This window comes from Ursus americanus, chromosome 26 (genome assembly GCF_024610735.1).
Source record: "Ursus americanus isolate L20-20 chromosome 26, mUrsAme1.1.p, whole genome shotgun sequence".
Classification (NCBI taxonomy): Eukaryota; Metazoa; Chordata; class Mammalia; order Carnivora; family Ursidae; genus Ursus; species Ursus americanus.
The window spans coordinates 44,981,394-45,004,351 of record NC_142152.1 but is presented as its reverse complement, the minus strand read 5'-3'; the positions used below and the strand labels follow the sequence as shown (position 1 = coordinate 45,004,351).

At 61.6% G+C, this 22,958-nt stretch overlaps 2 protein-coding genes across 3 annotated transcripts in view; one reads left to right on the top strand and one right to left on the bottom strand.

Moving 5' to 3' along the window:
• The window catches only part of BRF1 (BRF1 general transcription factor IIIB subunit), a 57,890-nt gene that overhangs the window by 22,565 nt on the left and 12,367 nt on the right, over positions 1 to 22,958 (top strand). For both annotated transcript variants that reach the window (XM_045799306.2, XM_045799305.2), the window contains 7 exons: positions 7,560 to 7,591; positions 9,993 to 10,065; positions 16,352 to 16,501; positions 17,315 to 17,408; positions 18,240 to 18,366; positions 18,802 to 18,841; positions 18,927 to 19,019. In XM_045799306.2, the coding sequence (XP_045655262.1) occupies positions 7,560 to 7,591; positions 9,993 to 10,065; positions 16,352 to 16,501; positions 17,315 to 17,408; positions 18,240 to 18,366; positions 18,802 to 18,841; positions 18,927 to 19,019 (609 nt within the window). The remainder of the gene's footprint in view (positions 1 to 7,559; positions 7,592 to 9,992; positions 10,066 to 16,351; positions 16,502 to 17,314; positions 17,409 to 18,239; positions 18,367 to 18,801; positions 18,842 to 18,926; positions 19,020 to 22,958) is intronic.
• On the bottom strand, positions 11,437 to 13,655 carry BTBD6 (BTB domain containing 6). The gene is made up of 4 exons (XM_045799308.2): positions 13,219 to 13,655; positions 13,037 to 13,127; positions 12,792 to 12,910; positions 11,437 to 12,629 (listed from the first exon to the last, which is right to left on the bottom strand). The coding sequence occupies exons 1-4, from the start codon at positions 13,581 to 13,583 to the stop codon at positions 11,597 to 11,599; spliced, it is 1,608 nt and encodes a 535-aa protein (XP_045655264.2). The 5' UTR covers positions 13,584 to 13,655; the 3' UTR covers positions 11,437 to 11,596.

Here is a 22,958-nt window from a genome sequence, read left to right as displayed (position 1 = left end):
TTGGCTGTGTCCAGGCCGCGGGCGGCGCTGTGCTCGCCCGCTGTGGAAGTCTGCAGGCTCTGGCAGATGCACCTCCTGGGATGGAGAACGCGTCGTCTCTCCTGCTGCCGAGGGCTCTTGTCAGGAAGGGCGCGCGTCTCCCACCTGTTCATCAGAGCGACCCTCCTGTGGGGTCTGACCCTTCGTGGGGGCTGAGGAGAGTCACACTGATTCTCGGATGTTAAAGCAGCCTTGGCCATGACGCGTTACCCTCTGTAGGCCTTGCCGGGCATCTCTGCTGGGGTCACATAGGAAGTCGTGCGGTTCGCCTGTTGTTCTTGTCATGTCCTTGTCAAGGGGCGCGGCACTCAGTTGGCTTGGAGGCCGTCGGCACTGTCTCTTCTTTTGACATCGGGGGGGAATCCACCGCGAAGCCATCTGGGCCTTGAGCGTTCTTTGTGGCGGTGTCGTAACCATGCTCCATTTAGCAACACGATGCGCGGCTGCAGGCACTTTGTGCCCGCTGTGCCCGTTTTGCTCAGTTTTCTCTTCCAAGGCACTGTTCATGTTGTTTCAGACCCCACGTATGTTGGCACAGTTTTTACACCTCCTTGGCACCCCGCCATCATGGCTGGACGCCCCCTCCCGTGTCTCTGCAGGTGCTTCTCCCTCGTTTTCCTTCGCTCCGTCTTGCTGGGGTGCTGCCAGCTTTATGAGTCTTTTTTCCTGGGTGCTGGCTTTATGGAGACGTAAGTCACATTCCGCACAGTTCACCCAGTCGGTCCGCGACTCAGCGGGGCCCTCGCCCTGTCGCCTGGGAAACAGCCCGGCCTCGGAGCCCCCGTCTCTTGGCCCGCGTCTGTGGTCTGTCTGTCTCCGTGGGTCTGTTCTGGGCGTTTCGGGGAGGTGTGGAGCACAAGCGGCACGTCGTTGGCGCTCCGTGTGGAACCATGTGCGGCACCGTCAGGCTGCTGCGCACGTTCCCGCCCGCGGTGGGGGCGCCCCGGTGTCCGTGTGCCCGCCAGCTGCCGGCAGTCCTCCCGAGGATCCAGACTTCTGCTTGGTTGGTGACCTGTGGTGCACGCTCACTTTTCGTGTCATTGATTTCTGTTTTTTTCTCTCCACGTGTTTGCTTTGGGTTTGACTTACCGTCTTTCCTGCTTCCTGATGTGGGAAGCTCACGTTCTTGATTGCAGTCCTTCGGCTCTTCCTCAGAACAGCACTCAGGACTGGATTTCCCTCCAGACAGGTTTCAGTGACACCACACAGCTGATGTGTCACCTTCTTGTTGTCCGTCTGCTCCAGAATGTTTTCTGCTTGCTGTCGTTACTTTGTTTTCAGTCCCCGAGTCACATGGGAGTCTGCTGGTTATTTTGAGAACAGTTGGGGTTTTCTAGTTATCTGTGTGCGATCAGTTTGCAGCGCGGCTGTGTGTGGGCCCGGGCGTCCACCGGATGCGGCCCCGCATTTCACGCGTACTGCGCTTTGCATCACAGCTCAGCGCTCGGTGCCCTCGGTGGTTGGGAGAATGCGTGTCCGTGCTTGCTGGGCGGAGTGCTCTTGGAATACCCATCGGCTCGCGGTGCTGGGCCAGGGTCACCTCACCCCTACTGACGTTTGCCTGCTGGACCGGAAGGAGAGCGTTGGGCCTCCCACGTCTTTCCCCCGACCCCACCAGCTCCTGTTGTGCTGGGAGGATGAGACCCAACACGGTCTCTCCCCTGGGGGAGCCGACTCTGAGCCTCACGAAATGTCCCCCTGATGACCGAGCACCTCTCCCCCCGATTCTCCCGAGTCCGACAAGGTCCACGTACACCTGCTGTCTTCCTGTGTGTGCGTGTGGTCCGTCTCTTCCAGCTTGAGATCCAGTCTCTCAGGAGCAACGTATAACTGTGTGCTCGTCTCTGATTCTTTAATCCAGCCTTAAAATATTAAATCCAACGCCTTACCGGGGTATTTGTGTCTAATTCCGCTGTTTGTTCCATTTGTCCTTTGTTCTTCCTCACCACCCCTCAGAGAAGTCAAGTATTTCATCCCATTTTCCTTTACGTAGCTTGTCTGTTCTGCACGGATTGTCACCGTTTCGCCCACCACCCCGGTGGTCACACCTCTGCGGCGGCACCCGGGCCCCCGAGCAGCACTGCGCGGCGCTGTCAGTCTTGCCGCCTGATGTCGTCACGCTCACTCACGTCTCCCTGTCGTGACCCTTCCCATCCCGATTCTGTGCGTTCCAGAAGTCCTGTTTGTGCGTTTGGTCTGTCTGCTTTGTTTGGCAGGTGTTCGGGGTGGCCGGCGGGTCTTTCTGTGGTGCTCGCTGGACCCGTGCTGTCGAGGGGACTCCCCATCTTGTCGTCACTGTCGTCAAGGCCCTCACCTGCCCTCACTGCCTGCTGGGAGGGAGTGTCTTTGTCCTGTTGTTTGTAGGCCTTCTAGAATTTGTGGCTTCGTGTGTGTTGTCTGTTCTGGGTGAGTCTGGGGCAGCGTGGTGTCTGGTGCAGTGCCCGCCCCGCCCTCTTTTCCCTTCTGGGCTCCGGGCTGCACACAGCATCACGTCCCACCGTGGCTTTGGTGTTGCCCGTTCTGTTTCTTTTCCTTCTCCTCTGTTTTGGTCCGAGTGTTTTCCAGTCACCTATCTGTGTGTTCCCTCGACCTTTCCTTTGCTGTGTCTAACTGGGTGTTAAACCTATCTATTCACTTTTTAATTTCAGTTATCACTTTTTATTAGATTCTAAGTCTTTGGTAAAATTCTCCCATCTCTTCAGTTACACGGAAGTCTTCAGTAAGTCCCCACAGGAGGCTCAGTGGTGGTTCTGTTTTTACCAGTTGGGGTATTTATTTGGTCTTGCCTATTCTCGTGCTTGGTAAGTTTTTATTGAACTGATGGATATTATATTTGAAAAATTGTGGGGACTGTGCGTAATTCTTCACCAGAGGGGGTTTCCCACCCTCTGGCAGGCAGGCGGCAGGCAGTGTGTGGGCAGCTAGGCTGGCCCCTGCCTGTGAGCCTCGGGCGTGCGCTCTCCTCAGGCCCTTTGTTCCCTGCCTGCTCCCACCCTTCGCAGCTGACAGCTGCCGGCCAGGGTCTGGAGGGAGCCTGTGCACGCTCTCCGGCCGGCCCCATGAGTCTGGCTGTCTTGGAAGCGCCTGGACCCTAAGCTTCACCTTCCTCCAGGCAGGACTGCGTGCACCCCAGGCCTCTGCACTTGGCCCCGGGGCAGCACAACCCGCTGCGTTGGCCCCCCTTCTTTTGAGGGTCTTCCCCACAGGTGTGGCTCCCCAGTTGCTGTCCTGCACTGTACCAAGCTTTTTGGCTTGTTCTCCTGTGCGTCGTGCTAGAGGGGTTGTTGCCCATGCACACTCTCGTGGCGGTGAGCCGCAGCCCCTCCTTGCCTGGCATTCACCCCGACTGCTCCCCCAGCTTCCATGGCCAGGCCCTGGGTGGTTTGCCTCTAGTTGCGGGTGAGCCTTTCCAGACTGAAGTCAGGCCTTGTTCCCTCCTTGCCTGAACTCTCGGTGGCTCTTCCTGTGGCCAACAGGCTGTAGCTTCCGGCTCCTGTCTCCCTTTCCCTCCCTCCCTCTTCTCGCCACAGCAGCTCCTGACATCAGGTGTGCTGACCTTTCCCGGAGCCCTCCAGTCAGAGATGTCGGCCTGCCGCCAGCTGGTGGGGAGCGGACACTCCTGTCCCAGGGCTTGTGCTGCTTAGTGCCTTGCTGAGCCAGGAGCCGCCAGCTACAGGATGGACCGTCTCTGCGTGCTGGTGCTGCAGGCCTGAGCTCTGCCCTCCCCCAGCAGTCAGGGAGGCAGGGCCGCTGGTGTGCCAGTGCATGCGGCTGACCTGGGATCTGGCCCGAGGCCCTTCCTATGCCTCTTCCTGGCCCAGGCCCTGGCACGGAGCCGGGAGGGCAGGCTGCAGGCACCTCCAGACCATGGGATTGTCGTGCGGAGTGATGATGGTGGCCTGTGTCGATTATACATAAGGGAGAGTGATGTACACAAGGGAGACCCCACCACAGGATGCAGCGGCCTGGCCCCGTCTCTAGGCAGGTGCACTGTGCTGGGGATGTGGAGCACTCCGGGAGCAGGGTTGGCGTGTGCCTGCAGTGTGTGTGCGGGGAGCAGGACCGGCACCCTGCAGGGTACCGGGCTCTTCTGCCAGGCACAGCCAGTGCAGTGGGCAGGGTGTTGAGGGTTCCTGGTGGCCTTTGTCCTTGCTGGGGCGTGGCTGTGAGCTCCTCTCTAAACAGAGATGTGTGCTGGGCCGTAGATAAGTACCATGTGGTGTGGCTGCCTGGGGAAAGATGAGTCAGAGCAGAAGCTGGCCTGCAGAAGGGGGTGCGGGCTGGACGGTGGACAGTGGGTGGGTGCTGGGCAGGTCATCCTCTTCCATGAGGTGCAGGTGTCCACTCCGTGGTGCTGACCGTGCTGCTGTTCCTGGGCCTCCCTGTCTCTCCTCCCGTCTGGACCGGGGAATGGCTGTGCTGGCGCGGGCGTGGCCACCCTACCACCCCCACCATCGTCTGCTGGAAGCTCATGCGCGTCCTGCTAGACCTTCCGTTGGACTGGACGTCGAGGGCTGTTTCTCCGGTTCTCCCTTCGGTCACCTTGACAAAGCTCGGAGCATGAGGCTGTGTAGAGAAATCGCATGTGCTTCTGACTTTCTCTTCTGCCTGCTTTAAATCTCTGTCAGCTTTTCCACTTACCGAAAATGGGTGTGAGTTTAAATCAAGCCCTGATTGTTCTCCGGAAGCAGCACGCAGACCAGCCAGATGGTGTCCTGGCCCCCGGCGTTGGGGCTGGGAGCGCCAGCCCCGGGCGCACTTCCTCAAAGCCCGCTGGCGGTCTGCCGGAGCCCCCTCCCTGAGTTTTGATCTGTTGGGACTCTCAGGAGTGTCTAGAATCTTCTGACGGTGTTTATCTGCCACCGTTCTCTGCGTTTACGTGTCTCTTCCGGGACCGGCCCTCCAAGTTGGTGCTCACTGAGCAGAAGCCGCACCGAGCAGGGCACGTCGGGGACCAGGAGGGAGGCCGTCAGAGCAGAGGTGCTCGCGCCCGAGTGCTGCGCTCAGCACCGGCACACAGGCCTCGTCCTTTTTTAGGATTCCAGCAAATTTGGACCTCTGGTTGGCGTCCCTGTGCCAGGAAGGTTAGAAGCAGCTGCTTAGCAAAAAGGTAGAGACGCAGGCCCACTGGTCAGGCCGGACAGAAGACTTTCCAAAGTCACCCTAAGTGTCATCCCAAATGCTCATTAGTCGGGGGACCCGCTGTGGGCCAGGCCCTGAGGGCATTAACAGGCCTGGGCCCCAGACAGGTCACGGGAATGTGGACGCCCGTGTAGGGACGCACACTGTTGATACTGTCACTGCGTCCAGGTGGCCAGTGCACCCCGGCCATGTGCCCCACCACCTCTGGTGTCTCACGGAGACCAGTCCTGGCAACTCGGTTACATTGTGAACTCCAGTCTCCCTTTTAAAGTACACACACTGTCCCCCGTCATTTTACTGTGGGGATCTCAGACCCCTGGCAAGGTCGAAGGACTCACACAGTGGACACCCCGCCCTGCTGTCCTCCCCAGCCTCACACTTTGTGGCACATTTCAGAGTAAGGCACAGGCCTCTACTGCCCTGCAGCTGGCAGGTCGCTAACTCACTAGATGTCAGTATTTGCTAGATCTCTCTCTTCCCTTTTGTGGTAAAATTGGCATCGAACAAAGTACATAAGTATTAATGGTACCGTTTGAGGAGTTTTGCCAAGTGTGCTTCTCTGCAGCCAGGCCTCCCAGCAGGATCCAGGGCGACACCATCCTGCGGCCAGCTGCTGCGGCCCTTCTGGTCAGGCTGCTTGCCCTGCCCCGGGGTACCCACTGTCTGAGGATTCCCATTGGTTAGTTTTGCTTGTTCTGAGTGTCCGGTAAAGGGAAGCCCTGTTCTGTAAGGTTTCTGTCACTAGGCAAGCTTTGGACTCATCGGTGTGCTGCGTGCCAGGATATGCTCCCTCCGTTGTGGGAACGTGGGACTGGCCGCGGGTTCTTCTGTCAGTGGACGTCTGGGCTCTTCTTGCCCTTTGGCTGTTTGTGTGAGGCTCCTGGACGTGTCCGTGGGTGAATACCTTGGTGTGGACTAGCTGGTCAGAGGCGGGTGTGTGGTTAGTATTACAAGACACTCGTGGCCTTTTTCCAAAGTGGTCGTTCCATGGTGGCCCAGCCAGCCGAGGACGTGGGTTGGGGTGGCCCCGCCCCTGCCAGCATCTGGTGCTGTTGGGGGCACTTTGTGTGCATTTCTCGGAGCTCAGTGCTTCTCATCTTGAAGTGTCCATCACAACTGTTACCTGTTACTTGGCCTTTATTTTATTATTATCTTTTGAATAGACTTCATTTTTTGAGCAGTTGTAGGTTAAAGGCAAAACTGTGCGGACTTCCCCATCTCCCCCCGCCCACACACAGTTTCCCGGTTCACACCTGCACCGGTGTGCTGTGCGGCCCGTGTTGCTACGTGACAGCTCACTGGGGTGCCCGTGCCTGTGACATCATATGGAGGCCTCACGGCCCTGCAAGTCCCCCGTGCTCCCCTGTTCATCCCTGGGCACCACGCCCACCCCCGCAGCCACTGACCCGTTGCCTGTTTCCGGAGCTCCGCCTCTTGGCTTGCTGCGTCTCGCGTGTCTGTTTCGACGCCACGGGTTTCTGCTCTGTCCTGTAGGACGGCTTCCTTTCCCTCCTCTGTGCTTCTTTCCGTACTTGGTCCCGCCAGCTGGTCAGTCTTCACTGGCAACCCTCCCGTCCGAGTGTGTGCCTTCAGAGACCGAGAAACAGGGTGCCTTTTATTCAAGGACCTTAGAGGTTGTGGTGGTGTGTGTGGGACCTCATGGGAGGCTGTGGCATCGGGGACTTCTTTCTCCTCCTGTGTTTGGGCCTGACGCCTGGTCCGCTCTGACTCAGCCCCTCGATTTCTCTGTCACCGCCTCAGAGCCACAGCAGACCCATGAGTGATGAATGTGACGTTTCACCACACCCGACCAGGGGCCTTACTCAGCAGCTGGTGTCTTGTGTGTTTGTGTGTCCAGCTGGGTTCCAAGTCACGGGGGACATCATCTGGTGACGCTTTGATCACCTGCTGAAGCATGAGGACAGGTCCCGTGCCAGAGTCCCCGCGGCTGTCCCCCCGAGCACCAGCACCCTGGAGGTGCCTGCCAGCCACCAGAGGGGGCCCACTGTGTGTGTGTCTGTCCCCAGGAGCCACGTGTCGTGGGGCAGAAGCCACGTGCAGCACCGGCCAGGTCTCAGTAGCTGCTCGAGGGATGGAGTGAGTGTCGTCAAGTGCTTCTGGGCTGTGCCCCATGAGGCGTAGGGGCTGCTCTGGGAAGGCAGTGAGTACTCTGAGGACTGCGTCGATGGCCCTGGGTGTGGTTCACGGGTTCTGGTCAGCCCTGATGCCGACGCCTCACCCCTCTTGGGAGAGCCAGTGCCGAGCTTGGATTCACAGCAAGGTCCTCTGGCCGGGTGGTAGGTCTGCGCCTTGGGGAAGCGATCGGGTAACTGGAGCCCGTGGGCTTGGGTGCAGACGTTCCTTGACTCCTGCCACAGACATGCTCCTCGACCTCAGTGACCTGCTCCAGGTAGACTGGTTTCCTTCCTGAGCCCCTTTCCCAAGGGAGGCTGGGCCTGGGGCCTGGAGGCTGGTCCACAGAACAAAGGACATACCAGGCTGTGGTCTGTTTCAAAACCAGTAGGGGAGCAGTAAACACAGGTCACAGCGCTGTGCTGGGAGCTGGGCGGCCTCGGCCTCAGAACCAGTGGAAAGACCCAGCTGGACTTGGTCTGAGGGAAGGGAAATACTTTAAAAGGAAAAAAGGGGACTCAAACTCATGTATCTTCAACAACATAAAACCCCATGTGATAGTCTGTTTAGGGACTCTGGGTACCAGGAAAGCATTTTCTGTGGCATCTCTTGTTTCCAAACTACTGAAGAGAATGGGAAGACCCAGCAAGAGGGACTCGGCAGGGATGGGGCCATCGAGGTTCTGCATGTGTTCCGTCCCTGGGAACGGCGCTAGGGCAGGCAGGGGGATCCGTCCACGGAGGACTCGGAAAGAGCAGGGGGATCACGGAAAACAGACGTGACCACAGCGTGAGGGTGTGTGTGGGACTCACAGAGATTGCACCCCTTTGAGGAAAGCTTGGTCAGGACTGGGTGCCCCACATGCCACAGAGTCCCTGTGGTGCCAGAGCTTGACTTCCGTGTAAACCAGATGCTGCCTGTGTCTGCCCTCCCAGCTGTCTTTATAAATGGCATCTCTCAGGAGTCCTGCAGAAATATTCTGTGGCCAAGCTAATAATAACCTGTTGGAATTGTGGAAACCCAGCGCTCCGCGTGCAGTGCACGGTCAGGGCGTGGCCTCACGGCCTGTCCCTCCTGGGACTTCCTGGGACAGGAAGCAGGGAGGGAGGCTAGAGCAGGGCTGCCGAGGGCTGACACAGGTTCAGGGTTCAGCTCCCCCAGCAGAAACGGGGGGGGGGGTGTCCTGGCACCCCATGAAGGCGTAGCTGGCACAGAGATGAGCCACAGACACAGGCAGGGGTCCTCGGAGTCCGTGTCATTGTTTCTAATGTCTGCTGATGAATGTCAGCATCTCCGGCAGGAACCACACACATTGTAGGAGCACGGCCTTTTAAACATTGGACTCTCCCTTTGAAGTCTTTTCAGAGAACCCTTTTCTGTGGTGTCCAGGTGTCCATCTGCCTGGGACAGGGCTGGGGAGGTGGGAGGTGTGAAGGGGGTTAGCTGGGTCAGGGAGGTGCTGCAGAGAGGAAAGGGGCAGCACGCTGCGGGACCACTCTGGACCACTCTGGTCCAGACGGGCATGAAGTCAGGAGGGTGAAGATGCAGGAGCTTGGGGTGCTCCTAGAAGATGCACACTTCCGCACACACGCACACACACACGCATGCTCGCACGCACGTGTGCCCTGGTGGGCAGGCCAGGGGCAGAACCCATTGAGAAGGCCAGCTCTGTGAGCCACCAGCCCTACGAAGGGGGCTTCCCGAGAAGGAGGCCTGGGGGTGGAGCACCCTCCATCTCCCCCAGGGGGACTTTGTACTATTCTTCAGTGCTCCCTGACGGCCACAGGCGCCCATCCGTGCTGCCTGAGAGCCCTCCCCCCCATGGTGTTCTCGACTCTTCTTCGCAGTCTTTTCTGGTGCTTCTTGGGCACGAGGCTAAGGGGCCCTCGTGGCAAAGGGACTCTGCGGGGACACCAGAGGCAGAGGGCCAGGGCGAGGACACTGAGGCCTGCGAGTCCCAGGGGCAGGGCCAGCCCTCTCCAGCTCAGGCGAAAGGGGCTAAGCCCGGGCTCTTCCCAATTCCGCACCTCGTCCGAGCTGTCCAGCTTCTGCCACGCCTGCTGTCAAACACCGCTCAGAAGGCCCTCCCCACAGCCCTCCCCCCAGGCCTTGGTCAGCACAGAGCAGGCTCTTGGGACAACGCCGGGCTCAGCTGCACTGGAGGTCTGCACCCTGGAGTCCTTGACCATGTGTTCAATTGCAAGCAACCTGGTCAGGCGAGGGACTCCACAGCAGATTTGGACTTAAGGTGGGAGCAGTGCGGGGGGGGGGGGGGGCTGGTCACTGTGACCTGCAGAGACCGCGGCCATGACAGAGCTGGTCCACAGGGACACAGACAGGGATCCCAGCGAGGGCTGAGGCCACGTCCCCCAGGGAGCATGCGGGGGTGCTCTGGGAGCTCGCACCGTGCCGGCCGTCTCTCAGTACTTTCTCTTAGCAGATCTGGTCGTTGCTGAGACAGCGGCAGGGTCTGAAAAAGCTGTCTGGGATTGGGAAGCAGCGCCATGGGCTGCTGTGTGGGCTCAGGGCAGGGGGCTGGCGGGGGGCGGGGGGCGCTGGCCAGGACCTCTTATGTGGGGATCTGTCAGAGACTGGACAATGAAGCGCACGTTGTAAGGAACAGAAACGCACGTTCCCTAAATCCAACGCTGTCCTCAGTTGTGGCTTCTCTCCCACAGGTGAATGTGTATGTGCTGGGGAAGACGTTCCTTCTTCTGGCAAGAGAGCTCTGCATCAACGCGCCAGCGATAGGTATGGCGGGGCTGGCCCAGGGCAGCAGCCGGGCCCGGTGCTGGGAGCGGGGGGGGGGAGTCCTGTGCAGGGACAGGGGCTCCACCAGGTCATAAGAAATGTCTGAGAAGCAGCCAAGAGCCCAGCAATTTGGGGGTTCCTTCTGGGTACCCGGCAGGTGTGGGGGGGGACACAGAAGGAAACAGGACCCATCTTTCTACCTCTTGAGGAATACACCTGGTGGCAGGTGCCCCGGGGAAGGCAGGACCTCTGCGGACGGAGCAGGTGCTCTTCTAGCCCGCTCTGCCTTCACGGGAGCTCTACCTAGAGGGCTGTGTTCAAGTCTGCTTGCAGGGACTGCTCCCTGTCTTGCCCGTCATCCTCTTCAAGCGTATCTCATTTCAAGGAGGCAGAGGGCAGGGCCAGGGAGGGTGGGCTGAGGGTGCAGTGCCAGCTAACCCACAGGATGGTCCCCTGGGGCTGGGAAGGTGGGTCTGGTGGCGGGTGGGTCAGGAGGGGGCGCCGCTGCAGAGGTGCACCAGGCTTGGCCATTTTGCTCCAGCCCAGACCCTCTGCAAGAGGCCGCTTCTCTGTGCCGAGTGACAGGTCCCTCCAAGCTGAGGTTTTTCAGAAACAAAGCAACCGGCCTGGGAGGACAGGGGCAAGGGGCTCAAAGACCCTGCTTTACCCCAAAGCATGCCTGCACAGGGGCCACCTGGGGCCTGCCACGGGAGCTGCCGGCACACCTGAGGCAGACGGTTGGTCTCCAGGGCCTGCAGCCTTGGGGCTGGCAGACAGCCTCTCCTCACCCCGCCACCCTCCAATCTGTGAGTCCTCCAGGAGGGCTTTGTCTCAGAGGCTGGCATGCCCCAGGAAGTAGGACGCAAGCAGAGCGTTCTAGCCACAGGCCCACGGAGGAAGCTGACAGGGACAGAAAGGCCTCCCCGAGGCAGTTTCTAACCAGGAGGCATGGCTTAGCACTGGAGGCCTTCTGGTGTGCTGGAAGGGACACGCCATCACAGACACGTGGGAAAGCATGCCTCAGCTTCACACTCCTTTGCTCATTTCTCTTGATGGCTCTTGTTTCACTGAAACCTCATTATGAAAATCTGGCTAGACCTAGTGCACTATTTTTAGGTCACTTTTCCCAATTCTGGATTTGAAGGGAAGGTTTTAGGTTAAGCATAGTGCCGCTGCAAATTCACAGGCGTGGGAGGGATGGCAAGGCCCACAGAGCAGGCAGTGTGGGCACCATGGGGAGGGGGCCTGCGTGAAGCCTGCCTTGGGCCCCCAGATTGGCCTAGCAGCCAGGACTCAGAAGCCCCGGCTCTGGTCGTACTGAAGAGCCTCAAGTTCCCAGCTTCGGGCGCAGCTGACTATGCATAAGAGAGATACAAAGGAAGCGAAGCCTTTAATGGTCTCAGCAAGGCAGCTGGCAGCGGGATAAAGGGGTCGCACAGTCTCCTGCACGTCCCTTCCCGGCAGGGCCGGCTGCAGAGAAAGGCCTCCTCCTGGTGCCCGTCCTAGCGCATCCACGGCACCCCACGGCACCTCAGGCATAGAAGATGAGCTCGGGGATCTGCCCACCCTGGACCCCGGTCCCGTTGGTGCTGTCTGAGGAGCACTGGAACTGGAAGGTCACCTTCCCACATTGTACTTCCGTCATGCCTTCCTGCCCGAAGTAGCTGAGCTCGCTGCCGTCCAGGACAGCGCTGGCCGTGTAGAAGGTGTCCTGCTCGACCTGCACAGGGTGTTCAAACCACACTGAGAAGGTGTTGCTGGAGCCGTCCGACACAAACTTGGTCAGGTTCTGAGCCAGGACCACCCCCAGCCGCTTCAGTTCAATCTTCACACTGTACTCGGCTTTCCCAGAGCTGGACCCGTACAGGCCCAGCCCTGCGACAAACACCCTCCTGTCCACGGCAAACTGGATGCTGTCACAGCGCCCGCGGTAGCGCCACTGGTTGCTGCGGTAGGCGGAAGACTGGAAGCGATGGCAGCGCTGCGGGGCCAGGCCCTTCCTCTTGGTCAGGGGGAAGCTGAGGAGGGGCTTGTTGGCCGCCGTGTACCACAGGAAGATGTTGTGGGTCTCCTCCAGGGTCAGGATGTCCGACTGGGCAGCGCCATTGGCAAACTCCTCCAGGGTCATAGTGGGAATTCGGACCAGGTAGAGGGCAGGTCCCAAAACGTGCCTCTTGTTGCGCGGGGTGACTGGCAAGCCCTGTCTCTTGCACTCTGCCTCGGCCCAATTCAGGACGGCCTCGAAGACCACTGCCTCCTTGGCGTTGAGGGCTTCCCGCGTCACGATGATTTCCAGCGTCTGCCAGTCGATTTCACAGAAGCCCTCGGACCTCAGAGCCATCTCAGCCTGAGCATCAATGACCTCCCAGCAGCGCTGGGTCAGCTCCGGCTCCTCAAAGAGCCGACTCTGGGACAGCAGGACGCAGGCGTTTTTGGCTTCCAGACTCGTCTCCAGGAAATTGACACAGGCTTTTGCTAGAGCAGGGACGATGTACTTCTTGGCAGCATAGAGGGTGGCCAGCACCGTGTCGGCTTCCAGATCAATCTCGTCACTGTACATATACCTGGGCAGGGTGGGGACTGCATCACAGGCTGCACGGGGCATGCCAGGGACGCGGGGGCCCTCAGTCCTTACAGCCTTCCGGGGTGCAGCTGGAGCAAGCCAGCTGGTGGCAGCCAGGCGGCAGCAGCCACCCCCTCCCCGCACCCTCATGCAGCCGACTTACTTCAACAAGATGAGAAAAGCTGCGGGCTCCACGTCGGGGATGTGGATTTCTGACTTGACTTCTGCCAAATCGCCGTAAAACATGGCATAGAAGACGGAGCTCCCGACGGCTAGGACATACTGCGGATGAGACAGAAGCTGCCCTGAGCCCTGCCCCCTCCCTGCCCCCAGCGGATACCAGGATGCCACACCCGGGGGAGAGGACAGTTGTTGCTCAGGAGCTGGGCCGAGCGTCCGTCCACTCACCTTGTGGGCAGGCACCCTGCGGGCCGCTCCCGGGGGCCCCACGATGAAGTGCACGTCGGCCATGAGCTCGTTGTTGAACATCAGCGCGTTCCTGCAAAGGGCAGAGGCACACGGCTCGCGGCTCGGGGGTCGGGCCGGGGCGGGGGCGCGCGGCGCGGGGCGCGGGTGCGGCCCGGGCTCACCTCTCGCGCAGGGTTGGGTGGAAGGACTGCCAGTTGGGGCTCTCCAAGTTGTTGTTGTCGGGCGCGGGCGGCGCGGGCGCGGGCGGCGGCGGCGCGGGCGGCGGGGCGCTGGGTGGGCCTTTCCTGCCCGCGGCGGCGGCGGCGGCGTTGCTGTTGGCGATGTCCGTGGCGGTGGCGGCCGCGGCGCCGGCGGCCGGGTACAGCTCCGCGGCCATCTTCGCGGGCAGGGCGGCCTCCGCGCGCGCCGTTGGTGCGCCGTGCGCCCTCGCGCCGCGCCGGGGCCGGGGGGGCGGCTCTGCGAGCACCAGGAGCGCCGTGAGGCACTGCGCCACCCGGCCGTGCAGGCAGGCCAGGGGCAGCAGCATGGGGGCCGCGGCGGGCGCTGCTGCCTCGGGCCGCCCCGCCCCGCCCGCGCGCAGCCCGCAGCCCGCAGCGCGGCCGCAGGGGGCGCCGTCCGGCCCGCCCTCGCCCCTGCCGCCGCGGCGCCCGCGCGTCACGCCGCGTCACGGCGGGCCCCGCCCCTTCCCCCGCGCGGACGACGGGCGCGCTCACGGCCTGGACGGCCCCGCACCCCGCGCGGACGACGTGCGCGCTCGCGGCCTGGGCCGCCCCGCCCCGCCCCCGTGGGCGGTCGCCAGCTGCGGCGGCGGGGGAGGCGGGGGTGCAGGTGGGAGCGCTGCGGGGACAGCGGTGGCGCGCGCGGTCCGCGGACGCACGTGTGTGTGTCTCCGTGCGGGGCGTCCACGAGCCGCTTTCCGGATGCAAGCTGTGCACGCGCTTCCTCGTGTGTCGCTGGTCGCCGCGCCGGTGTGCGAGCGCTGTTGTCGCTGTGCTCCCCATATCGTCGTCCACCCCCCCTCCCCTGGGGCCTGTCGCCCGTCCGGGGCCCGGGGTGACCGGCGCAGGGCGGGGTCTGACCGGGTCCGGCCTCTGCAACTTCTCTGCCCTTTTATGTCTTTTTCTGCCTCTTTGGAGCATCTTACGTGTGTGTTCCTTGTTAGTTCTTAGTGTATCGCCTCTATCATTATGGGTTTTATCTATTGGGGAGCGACAGCGAGCAAGAGGCCGGGCAGACAGAGGGAGAACCGTAAGCAGGTTCCATGCCCTGCGCGGAGCCCGAGTCACACCCTTGACCGAGGGAGCCCGCCAGGCACCCCGGTTGTTGCTTCTTCATCAAACATGGCAGTTTTCACAGGTACCTAAGAGGTTGGGGCGCTTGAGGCAGCGCGCCCTGGGAGAGTTCCCTCTCTGCGGTGTCCGGAGGCTTTCCTCCCCATTGCACAGGCTTTGGAAAAGCCGGGCCCCCCTCTACTGGTGCTGGGTCAGTGGGGCTGCTGGCGACTCTAACCGTTCCTTGTTTTGTCCTTTCTGCCTTCATCTCTCTGTCAAGTTGGACAAACTGCGTTACCTCTCACCTTGTTGTGGTTCTAAGACTGTGGTTTCCAGTGCCTCCTGCTGTGTTCAGTTCCCGCTGTGTTGGGTGCGTCCACAGGCGTGTGGCCGCGTGGTCTCCTGTGAGGTGGTTTTCCCTCTGTCATAAAGTCCTCCTCTCGGCCCCTCAGGGCCCCCTGCCCCGTGTCCCTGCAGCTGCCTCTCTCCAGGGTGGCGAGCCTGGTGGTGCCCGCGTGGCCTTTGTCTGTCACCGTTCCGTGCCACACTTTTAGTGTCTCTTGTAAACAGCGGGTGCTGGGTCTTACCTCTTTCTCCCAGCTGGTGAGAGGGTTTACCTAGGTGGTGTGATGTGTTGTGGTTTCTTACCGTCCCCTGTATACGGTCTGCGTGGTCAGCTTTGAGCCTGGGCAGTCTGGAGCTAGGCACCCCTCCGCCACTGGCTTTGTTCTGTTTTGGTCGGGTTTTTGTTTGTGATTTGGTTGCTAAAAGACATGTTATTGGGAGAAAACAGGTATATTTTTAAAGTAATGTTACCGTCAGGGTTTCAAACTGATTTTGGTAAAGCATGAGCCCCAGAGCTAAAGATGAAAGCTTGATGCTGGTGCGTTCTTGAAATACTGACCGGCACGTTTGAAAGCTCCTTCTGAGGTTTGGAGACAGATGTGCCAGGAGACTGTGCCGTGCTGGCCGTAGCTTCACGTGCCGCCCAGCCTGCCCCACCCAGGACCCAGCTCCTCACAGACCGCACAGCACCCAGGGCCTCTGGAAAGGTGGATGGGTGGCAGCTGCTCGCCGGCTCAGCCTCTGCAGTTGGCTGCAGGATGTCGCTCCGGTCCTTGCCGTCCTTGGGGTGGGGCTGCTGCCCATCTCCTGTGGTCCTTTATGTGAGCCAAGGTGGGCAGAGGGAGGAAGGGGTACTTGTAGGCCGACATGGGGCTTCCAGGGGCCAGAGCTCAGTCACGTAGGCCCTCATAGATGCAGGAAGTTGGGAGAAGTGACCGGGCTGGGGCCCCAAAGGCGGGTGCTTGGTGTTGGTGGACAGCAGGGTCCTGCCGGTCACCATCTGCCAGCACACGCCTGCTTTCTGGCTGGCCTGTGGCCCCCTCGGGACACCCCCTCTTCAAGTCTCAGCAAGGCCTTCCTGGTGATCCCGTCCAAAGCAAGTCTCGCCCCTGATGTTCCGTCGGGGGCCGTGCATGATTCCTCCGTGCACTTAGGGCAGTGCTGCAGTCAGCTGAGTTCATGAGGTCACCTGGAGGCTGGACGCTCCCTAAAGCCTAGGCCAGGGGTCTTCCAGGGGTCTTCCAGGGAGCGGGGCATGAGGGAGGGAGAGTGTATGTGTGCGTGCATGCACGGGTCCCTCCTGAGCCTTCCTTTGCTAAGAAAAGTGTGCTTGAGAGACATGCACACACCTGTAGACAACAGGGCAGAAAACGTAGGTCGTGTTCTGTGATAGTAAACTAGACCAACGAACAGCTGAGAGATAGGCTCCGGTTCAGTCCCGATGCGCAAAATGCCAGAGCGGCAAGGTACTGTGTATGCGTGAACACGAGCATGTGGGAGGCCTCTGCGAGCAGCAGCTGAGGGTCGAGGAGCCTGTGCGTGGAGGACTGGAAGGACGCGCTGTGTGGTGTCCGTGTGCCTCCCGGATCTGGAACACGCACATTCCATGAAGCCTGGTGGGGGGTGCTCCCGTTCCCGGCCGCGCCCTGGGCGCACTGAGGCCTTGTGTCTGCGGCAGACCCGTGCCTGTACATCCCGCGCTTTGCCCACCTGCTGGAGTTCGGGGAGAAGAACCACGAGGTGTCCATGACGGCCCTGAGACTCCTGCAGAGGATGAAAAGGGACTGGATGCACACCGGCCGGCGCCCCTCGGGCCTCTGTGGAGCAGGTATGACAGCCCTGGGGTCATGCTGGCCAGGCCCCCTGGCCGTGGGGGACGGGTGGGCTGTCTCCAGAGCTGACCCGGCCCTCAGGGGCTCCCATGCGGCTGGCCCTGCCCTGACCCCAGTGCCGAGTTGTTACTACAGAGAGTACCCGGGCCTTTTGGGCTGTGTCTCCTCGCCCCCCCACCCAAAGGGCAGCTGTTCGGGGTCCCTCAGAGTCCTCCAGCTCTGTCCCCGACGCCGTGAGGTCTGATGCAGCCCTTGGGCCTGGGGTCCTCCTCAGCAGGCCCTTACTCCTCTCTGGGGGTCCTTACCCCAGGACCCCCCACCCCCCGGCTCCAGGCCTTCCTGCAATGCCAAGGGCCCGCGTTCCCATGCTCAGCTACCGCCAAAAATCACTTCCCGGTGCACTGCCGACTCCGGGCCTCTTGTAGTCAGCCCGGCTGTGGCCGCCACACAGGGCCCTTTGCCCCCCGACCTGGGCTGTGTCCACAGAATCCTTACCTCTGTTGCCAACCAGTGTGCCTGTTCGGGTCACCTCAGAGTTCACTCACCGGCTTTGAGGGGTCACACGAGGTTCTCAGAAGACGTGTTTTTGTTCCCTTCGTGTTTAAGACGGGGTGTGTGACGCGGCACTCTCTGCGATTCTCGTCTGTGGCTCAGTTGCACGCGGGGCAGCGTGCAGCTCTCGGGGGTCGGGACCATCGCATACACGCGTAACTGTTCCTTGCTGTAAGGCTGGGGACTCGCCCCGCGCAGGGCGCTCACTGCCCGAGTACGGAGTTCCAATCGTGACTCCCCGTCGTGCTCCTCTCCAGCTCTTCTGGTTGCGGCCAGGATGCATGATTTCCGGAGAACCGTCAAAGAGGTCATCAGCGTGGTCAAGGTGTGCGAGTCCACGCTGCGCAAGAGGTAGGTGGCTCTCGCTCATGGCCTGGGGCTCAGACACCTCATCCGTCTGCTGGTCAGAGCCACCTCCTGAGGGGTCCTTGGGGCGTGGCCCTCCCGCGGTCCTGCTGCCTGCTGGTCTGGCCAGGACCCAGTGCAGCCCAGGTCCCAGAGGGCCGCCCGCCTCCCTCCAGGGCGTCTTGGTCGGTCCTCCTGACGCCACGCCAGCTGCACCTGCAGTGGGGCCCTTCCACCCCGCGTTGCTCTCCGAGGTAGGTTGGGGTGGACTGAGAGCCCGAGTGACCGGCCCCCCCACGGCCGGGGAAGCCGGGCTCAAACAGAGGGCCGGGTGCCTGCAAGCCCCTGCTTTGGGGTGTGCTGGTTGTGGGGTGGCAGAGCTCAGCTCCAGTGTCAGCTGTGCGTGGGCTGCGACGGGTAGCCGCGAGCCGGATCACCGGCAGACCTGTCCTTGCAGCTGTTTACCGCCAGTCCGCCGCGTTTGATGGCTGTTTCTCAACTGAGGTCCTAGCCTGCGGCACTTTCGAAAGGCAGAAAGAGATATTTTGCACATTTGACTCCTAATTCTCTTTGAATAGATTTTTATTGAAAGAAAATTTTTTTAATTTTTAAACGTTTTGTAGGTTGTATAAAAGGCAGGTGATTAATCCCCAGCTGTCGACCACCTGGGGCTGCCAGCTTGGCCTCCTTCCTCCTGGGCCTCCTCGGAGTCTCCCCACGGGCGCGACAAGCACACGTGGCGTTTCCTTCTGGGGTGCCGCCGGTGGCCGCGGCGAGTAGGGCTCATGGCCGGGTGGGGCCGGTGTGCCGGGCTCCCCAGGACATGGCTTGTTCCAGGCTGACGGAGTTTGAGGACACACCCACGAGCCAGCTGACTGTGGACGAGTTCATGAAGATCGACCTGGAGGGGGAGTGCGACCCCCCGTCGTACACGGCCGGGCAGCGGAAGCTGCGCATGAAGCAGGTACGCCCCACGCTGGCCGGGCCTCGCCTGTGCAGCATGCCAGTGTCTCGCCTGTTCTCTAATGTCCTGTGTCACGTTCTCATTTTAACAAGTGAGTTAGGTCCAAAGGCTAGACTGGGTCTGTTTCCACATGGTGCGCAGGGAGAGGTAGACAGACGGGTGGGGTTGGGGCTGAGCCCTGGGGGTGCAGGAGGGGCACCCTTGCCGCTGGCCGGGGGGTGGCAGGCTGCCGGGTCCCTCGATGGCCCCCACGCCTTCCCCACAGCCGTCAGGGTCTGCCCCGGCGCTGCCCTGGGTGCTTGGGGTGCAGTTCCTTTGGGGCACCGGTGTTGGCCTGTGTCGGGAGGGCTGGGGACCCTAGGCGCCGTGAAGCACACTGCTTCCCCAGATGGCCTCCTCGTCTCTTTGCTGAACGTTCTCATTGCTTTGTTTCAGCTTGAGCAAGTCCTGTCGAAGAAACTGGAGGACGTTGAAGGTAACCGACCGATCTCGCCGCGACAGGTGCCTCCAGCTCCCTAGAGAAGTGGGTTTGTGCTTACTGGTGCTGTCACTCATTTCAGGTGAAATATCCAGCTACCAGGATGCCATCGAGATCGAGTTAGAGAACAGCCGGCCGAAGGCAAAGGGGGCCCTCGCCAACCTGACTAGAGACGGTGAGTCCGGCTGTGTCCCCCACGGCCTCGAGGGGCTGGTCCTGCGCACGTTACCCACGCCAGGCACTCCCCTGACGGCTGACCACCTGCCCCTGCCTGCTGCCGCCCCATCCAGGGCCACAGGGTCCTCCTTTACAGGATCCCAGCCCGGCCGCCGGCCGCCTCCTGGCCCCGACGTGCTGTGCTGAGTGTCCACCTGCTCCCAGGACCCCCATCCGCCCAGGTTCTAGCCCGTGGGGGGAAGCAGCTCCTCGGCACCTGGATCTTCCTTCCGGACTGTTCTGCCGCCGCCCACCAGAATCCCTTCTGCTGTCGCCCACTCTGCCTGTACCTTCCTCGGCTGCCTTGGGGCCTCCTCCCCGTCATGGCCCCCACGCGTGTTTCCACCCTGGGACATCGCAGAGCCGCTGTGTGCACTCTTGCACGGGTGTTCTTGTGCGCACGCGGTCTTCCTTCCTCTCCTGGACGCCCCCACGTTGCCTTCCGTCCCAGTCCTCGGAGCCCCCGTCTGTGGGTCTGCAGCTGGGCCCTGCTGCCCCGTCTGTCTGGCTCTCCAGGCCCAGGTGCTGAGTAGGCGTTGCCGCCGACGCTTACCACCCGCGCGCTTCGGACCGTCGAGGGTGGGCGCCTCTGCCCGCTCCTCTTCCCCAGGGTCTGCAGCCTTTCGTACTCGTTTCCTCACGCGCTTCTCTTGCCCGCCTTGCCCCATCCCAGCGCCCTGTCAACCCCCTCCCAAGAGCGAGCATCTCCCACCCCGTGGCTGTTCCTCAGCCGCCCTCTGGACCAAGCCACCTGCCCCCTGCTGCTGCATGAGCGCTGTCCTTCCCCTGGTTTCCGCTGCCGCTTCTGTGTGCTCGGGGGTCAGGAATGCTTCCGCTCTTGGTAACGCGCGCTCGGTCGTTGGGTTTTCCACGTGAGTAATCTCGTCTTTACAAAGAATACTGCTTCGTGCTCGCCACCGACTTTCGGGCCCCTGATGTCTCCCAGCGCCCAGGCTGTGGCCTGGCCCTTCAGCGCCTGCTGAGTGGTGGCAGCAGGCACGTGGCCCAGGGGCTGCCCAGGACACGGAGCAGGCTTTGGGCTAAAGTGCCATCTTGCCCCGAGAAGGACATGCCCACCCACCGTTTTCACTGGGCGTTGTCTTGGCCATCGGTGAGTGTTTCCGGCATCTGCAGGGCCTGTGGAGAGAATGTAGGGTTTTCTGGGCCCAGTGAGTGTGTCCCGGCCCCCGCGGGGCGCCCTGGTGTCAGGCCTGCCCTGTCTGGGCCTCCACGGTCTGCACGGACTTGGGCAGAGCTGCGTCTCAGGGTGCGTTTGGGTTTGTCAGTCATGTGCGTGTGTTCTTCTCCCCGTGTTTTCTGGTTTTGTAGCTGATTATTGATTTCCCGCGAACGCTGCTTTTGGCCTGGTTCGTCTGTGGTGCGGCCTCCCTGTTTGCTGAGTCAGTGATTCGTGCTGCTGCCTCTGCTCCTTCCAGCCTCCCCCGCATGCTGACCTTTGGAGTCACTGCTGGACGGGTTTGCTCTGGCGTTTGGGGCAAATGCATGCAGGGAGCCCCGAGCCTTGGCGGAGCTCTGTGTCGCTCAGACTTTCAGCTTTTCTTTGATGCTGAGGTTCCTGGGAGGGACTTAACATCTGGGGCTGGGGGCGGAGTCTTTTGTTTTCCCGTCTTGGCGTAAATGTCCACACTTATCGCTATGCACGGGGGTATCACTGGCTCTCTCCCCCAGGTGGTCTTTGGTGTGTTTGTGGTTGGGGATGCCCATGGGCCCCTGTGTCCCCCGGGGCGCCACCAGCTCTTCTGGTCCTCACTCACTCTGCCCGCTGACCCCTCAAGGACGAAGGTGGCCAGTGTCAGCTTGCCCCCGCCATGACCCCTGCGGCCGCTGTTTTCTGGCAGGCGGGCATGTGTGTGGTGTCTGGCTCTGGGTGACGTGGGGTCCCTCCGCAAGTGTGCGTGTGCTGCCTGCTCCCCGTACCCCCGCCGGAAGCTCTTCTCCTCTAGCGGTCGGAGCCCGTTCCTAGCCGCCCCTGTGACTCGGTGGCGGTGTTCTCTGACTCCGGGGAGGTCTGGCTTTGCACCCGTGCTTTTCTTCGTGCCATTTCCTGGGCAGCACCTGCCGCGAGGAAGTCGGCCGGCTGTCCACCACCAGCAGGCCACCCCGCCTCCTGCCCTGGTCTCAGCTTCTCACACGCGTTCTCCTGACAAGAACGTCGGGGATGCGTCCCTCTTCCTAGCTCCCCACAGTGTGGTTATCCAGACCCTTTCCGTGTCATCGGGATGGTGGACGTTTTGTCCCCTCTGTCTGGACTGAGCCTGAAACCAGGTGGGGTTGTCCAGCTGCCTGGGGTCACAGGAGGCGGCCTGGCTGACAAGGCCGTGGCTCCTGTGATGTGTCGTGGGGATGTAGGCAGCGGGCCACCCTCCCGCTGCCCGCCTCCCTGCGGGGACATCGGCTGACAGGCAGTACTGAAGGGACCAGTGAGGGCAGGTGATATTTCGGGAGAGGCTGGTGCTCATGTGGGGTGCAATGGGGGCCATGGGAGGTCCCGAGCAGGGGCGGAGGGGACACGGTCTGACTCAGGTTGAAGAGGAGGGTCGACTGTGAGAGTGGCGTGGGCTGGGGGCGATGAGGCCAGGGGGAGGCCGGACGCTGCAGGTGCTCCTGCGGCCGGCCCCGCTGGCAGGACGGGAGTGCGGACTCCCCGGGCGCGGCAGCTGAGGCCGGGGCCTGGCCTTTGGGCGGGGGCGCCCCGAGATGAGCGCAGAGGCCCAGCACTGTTATCCGGAAGGATTGTCAGCCCACATGATTTTCCTGCTCACAGGGAATTAGATGGTTTCCTGCCCCTAGAGAAGCATTTGCGAAGGTGTGACATCCCCGTGAGCCTCGGTGCTTAGCGGGAGCGCCGAGTGTTACACGTTAAGAGGTAGAGCCAGAGACGTGGTTCTTAAAAATTAAACATTCTGATGGGTGAGTTTTTAACAAATTTCGTGCGGCGTAACTCACGTACATCAAACTGCGAATCTAAAATGCAGCCGCGGTAACTCTCGACAAACGCCGCCTCGCTAGACGATGGCGGTGGCTGAGGTCGGGAACGTGCGTGCCCCCGGGACCCTCGGGCCTTTGCTGCCCCGCCCGCCCACGCCCGGCAGCCTCTGAGCCGCCTGCTGCCCCGAAGTCCCTCGTGCTTCCTACGGGCTTGTGTCCTGACTCCCCTCCGGCTGCCGTGGTCTGGGCAACGGCGCAGCTCCCCGTCTGTGGCTCCCTGAGCACGCACGGGTGGCCCGTCCAGCCGAGGCTGCGGCACCTTTGGGGGTTCTAGGTTTGGGTTGTTGTGCACACGGCTCTGGGGACATTTGTGTGCGTGTGTCCGTGTGGACGCTTGGTGTCCTCGGCAAGCGCCGAGCTGCAGATGCGCGGGGCGGACCGCAGGGCACGTGCCCAGCCTTGTCCGATGCAGCCGTGCTGTGCGCGCCCTGCCTTGAGTGGGAGCTGTTTCCCGGCGCCGCTCCTGGCCTGGAGGGAGGGTGATGGCGCCCTCAGGCCTTCTGCCCGGTTTGGTCGGCTTGTGTGTCTTCCTGTCGCAGAGCCTGGAGCGTTGTTTGCGTGCTCCAGACACACGTGCTCACGGGAGGACCGGGCTCTCGTTTGGCGCAGTCCTGCCTGGTGCTGTTTTATGGGTTCCTGTCAGTGTCCCATCTGGGAAGTTCTGCCCGATTCAAAGCCCCAAACGTCTTCTCTCCTCTTAGTTTCTAAAGTGTTAATGCTCTTAGCTGTTACGTTCATCTCGAGTTAAGTTTTCGTGTGGTGCGAGGCACTTAGGCCGAGGGCTCTCGGTGGGCGCGGGGATGTCGGGCAGCCTCTGCCAGTGAAGCATCACATGCCCTCGGCAGCCAGACGGCCATGTTTTCCTGCATGCCGGCGGGGCTGTGGCGCT

Bases quoted from the DNA above. Each gene is read 5' to 3' on its own strand.
- BTBD6 (XM_045799308.2), bottom strand. From the start codon at position 13,583: ATGCTGCTGCCCCTGGCCTGCCTGCACGGCCGGGTGGCGCAGTGCCTC. The intron at 13,128-13,218 runs GTGAGCCCGGGC...TGCCCTTTGCAG, and splicing joins CACCCAACCCTGCGCGAGAG to GAACGCGCTGATGTTCAACA. The intron at 12,911-13,036 runs GTGAGTGGACGG...TCTCATCCGCAG, and splicing joins GCAGGGTGCCTGCCCACAAG to TATGTCCTAGCCGTCGGGAG.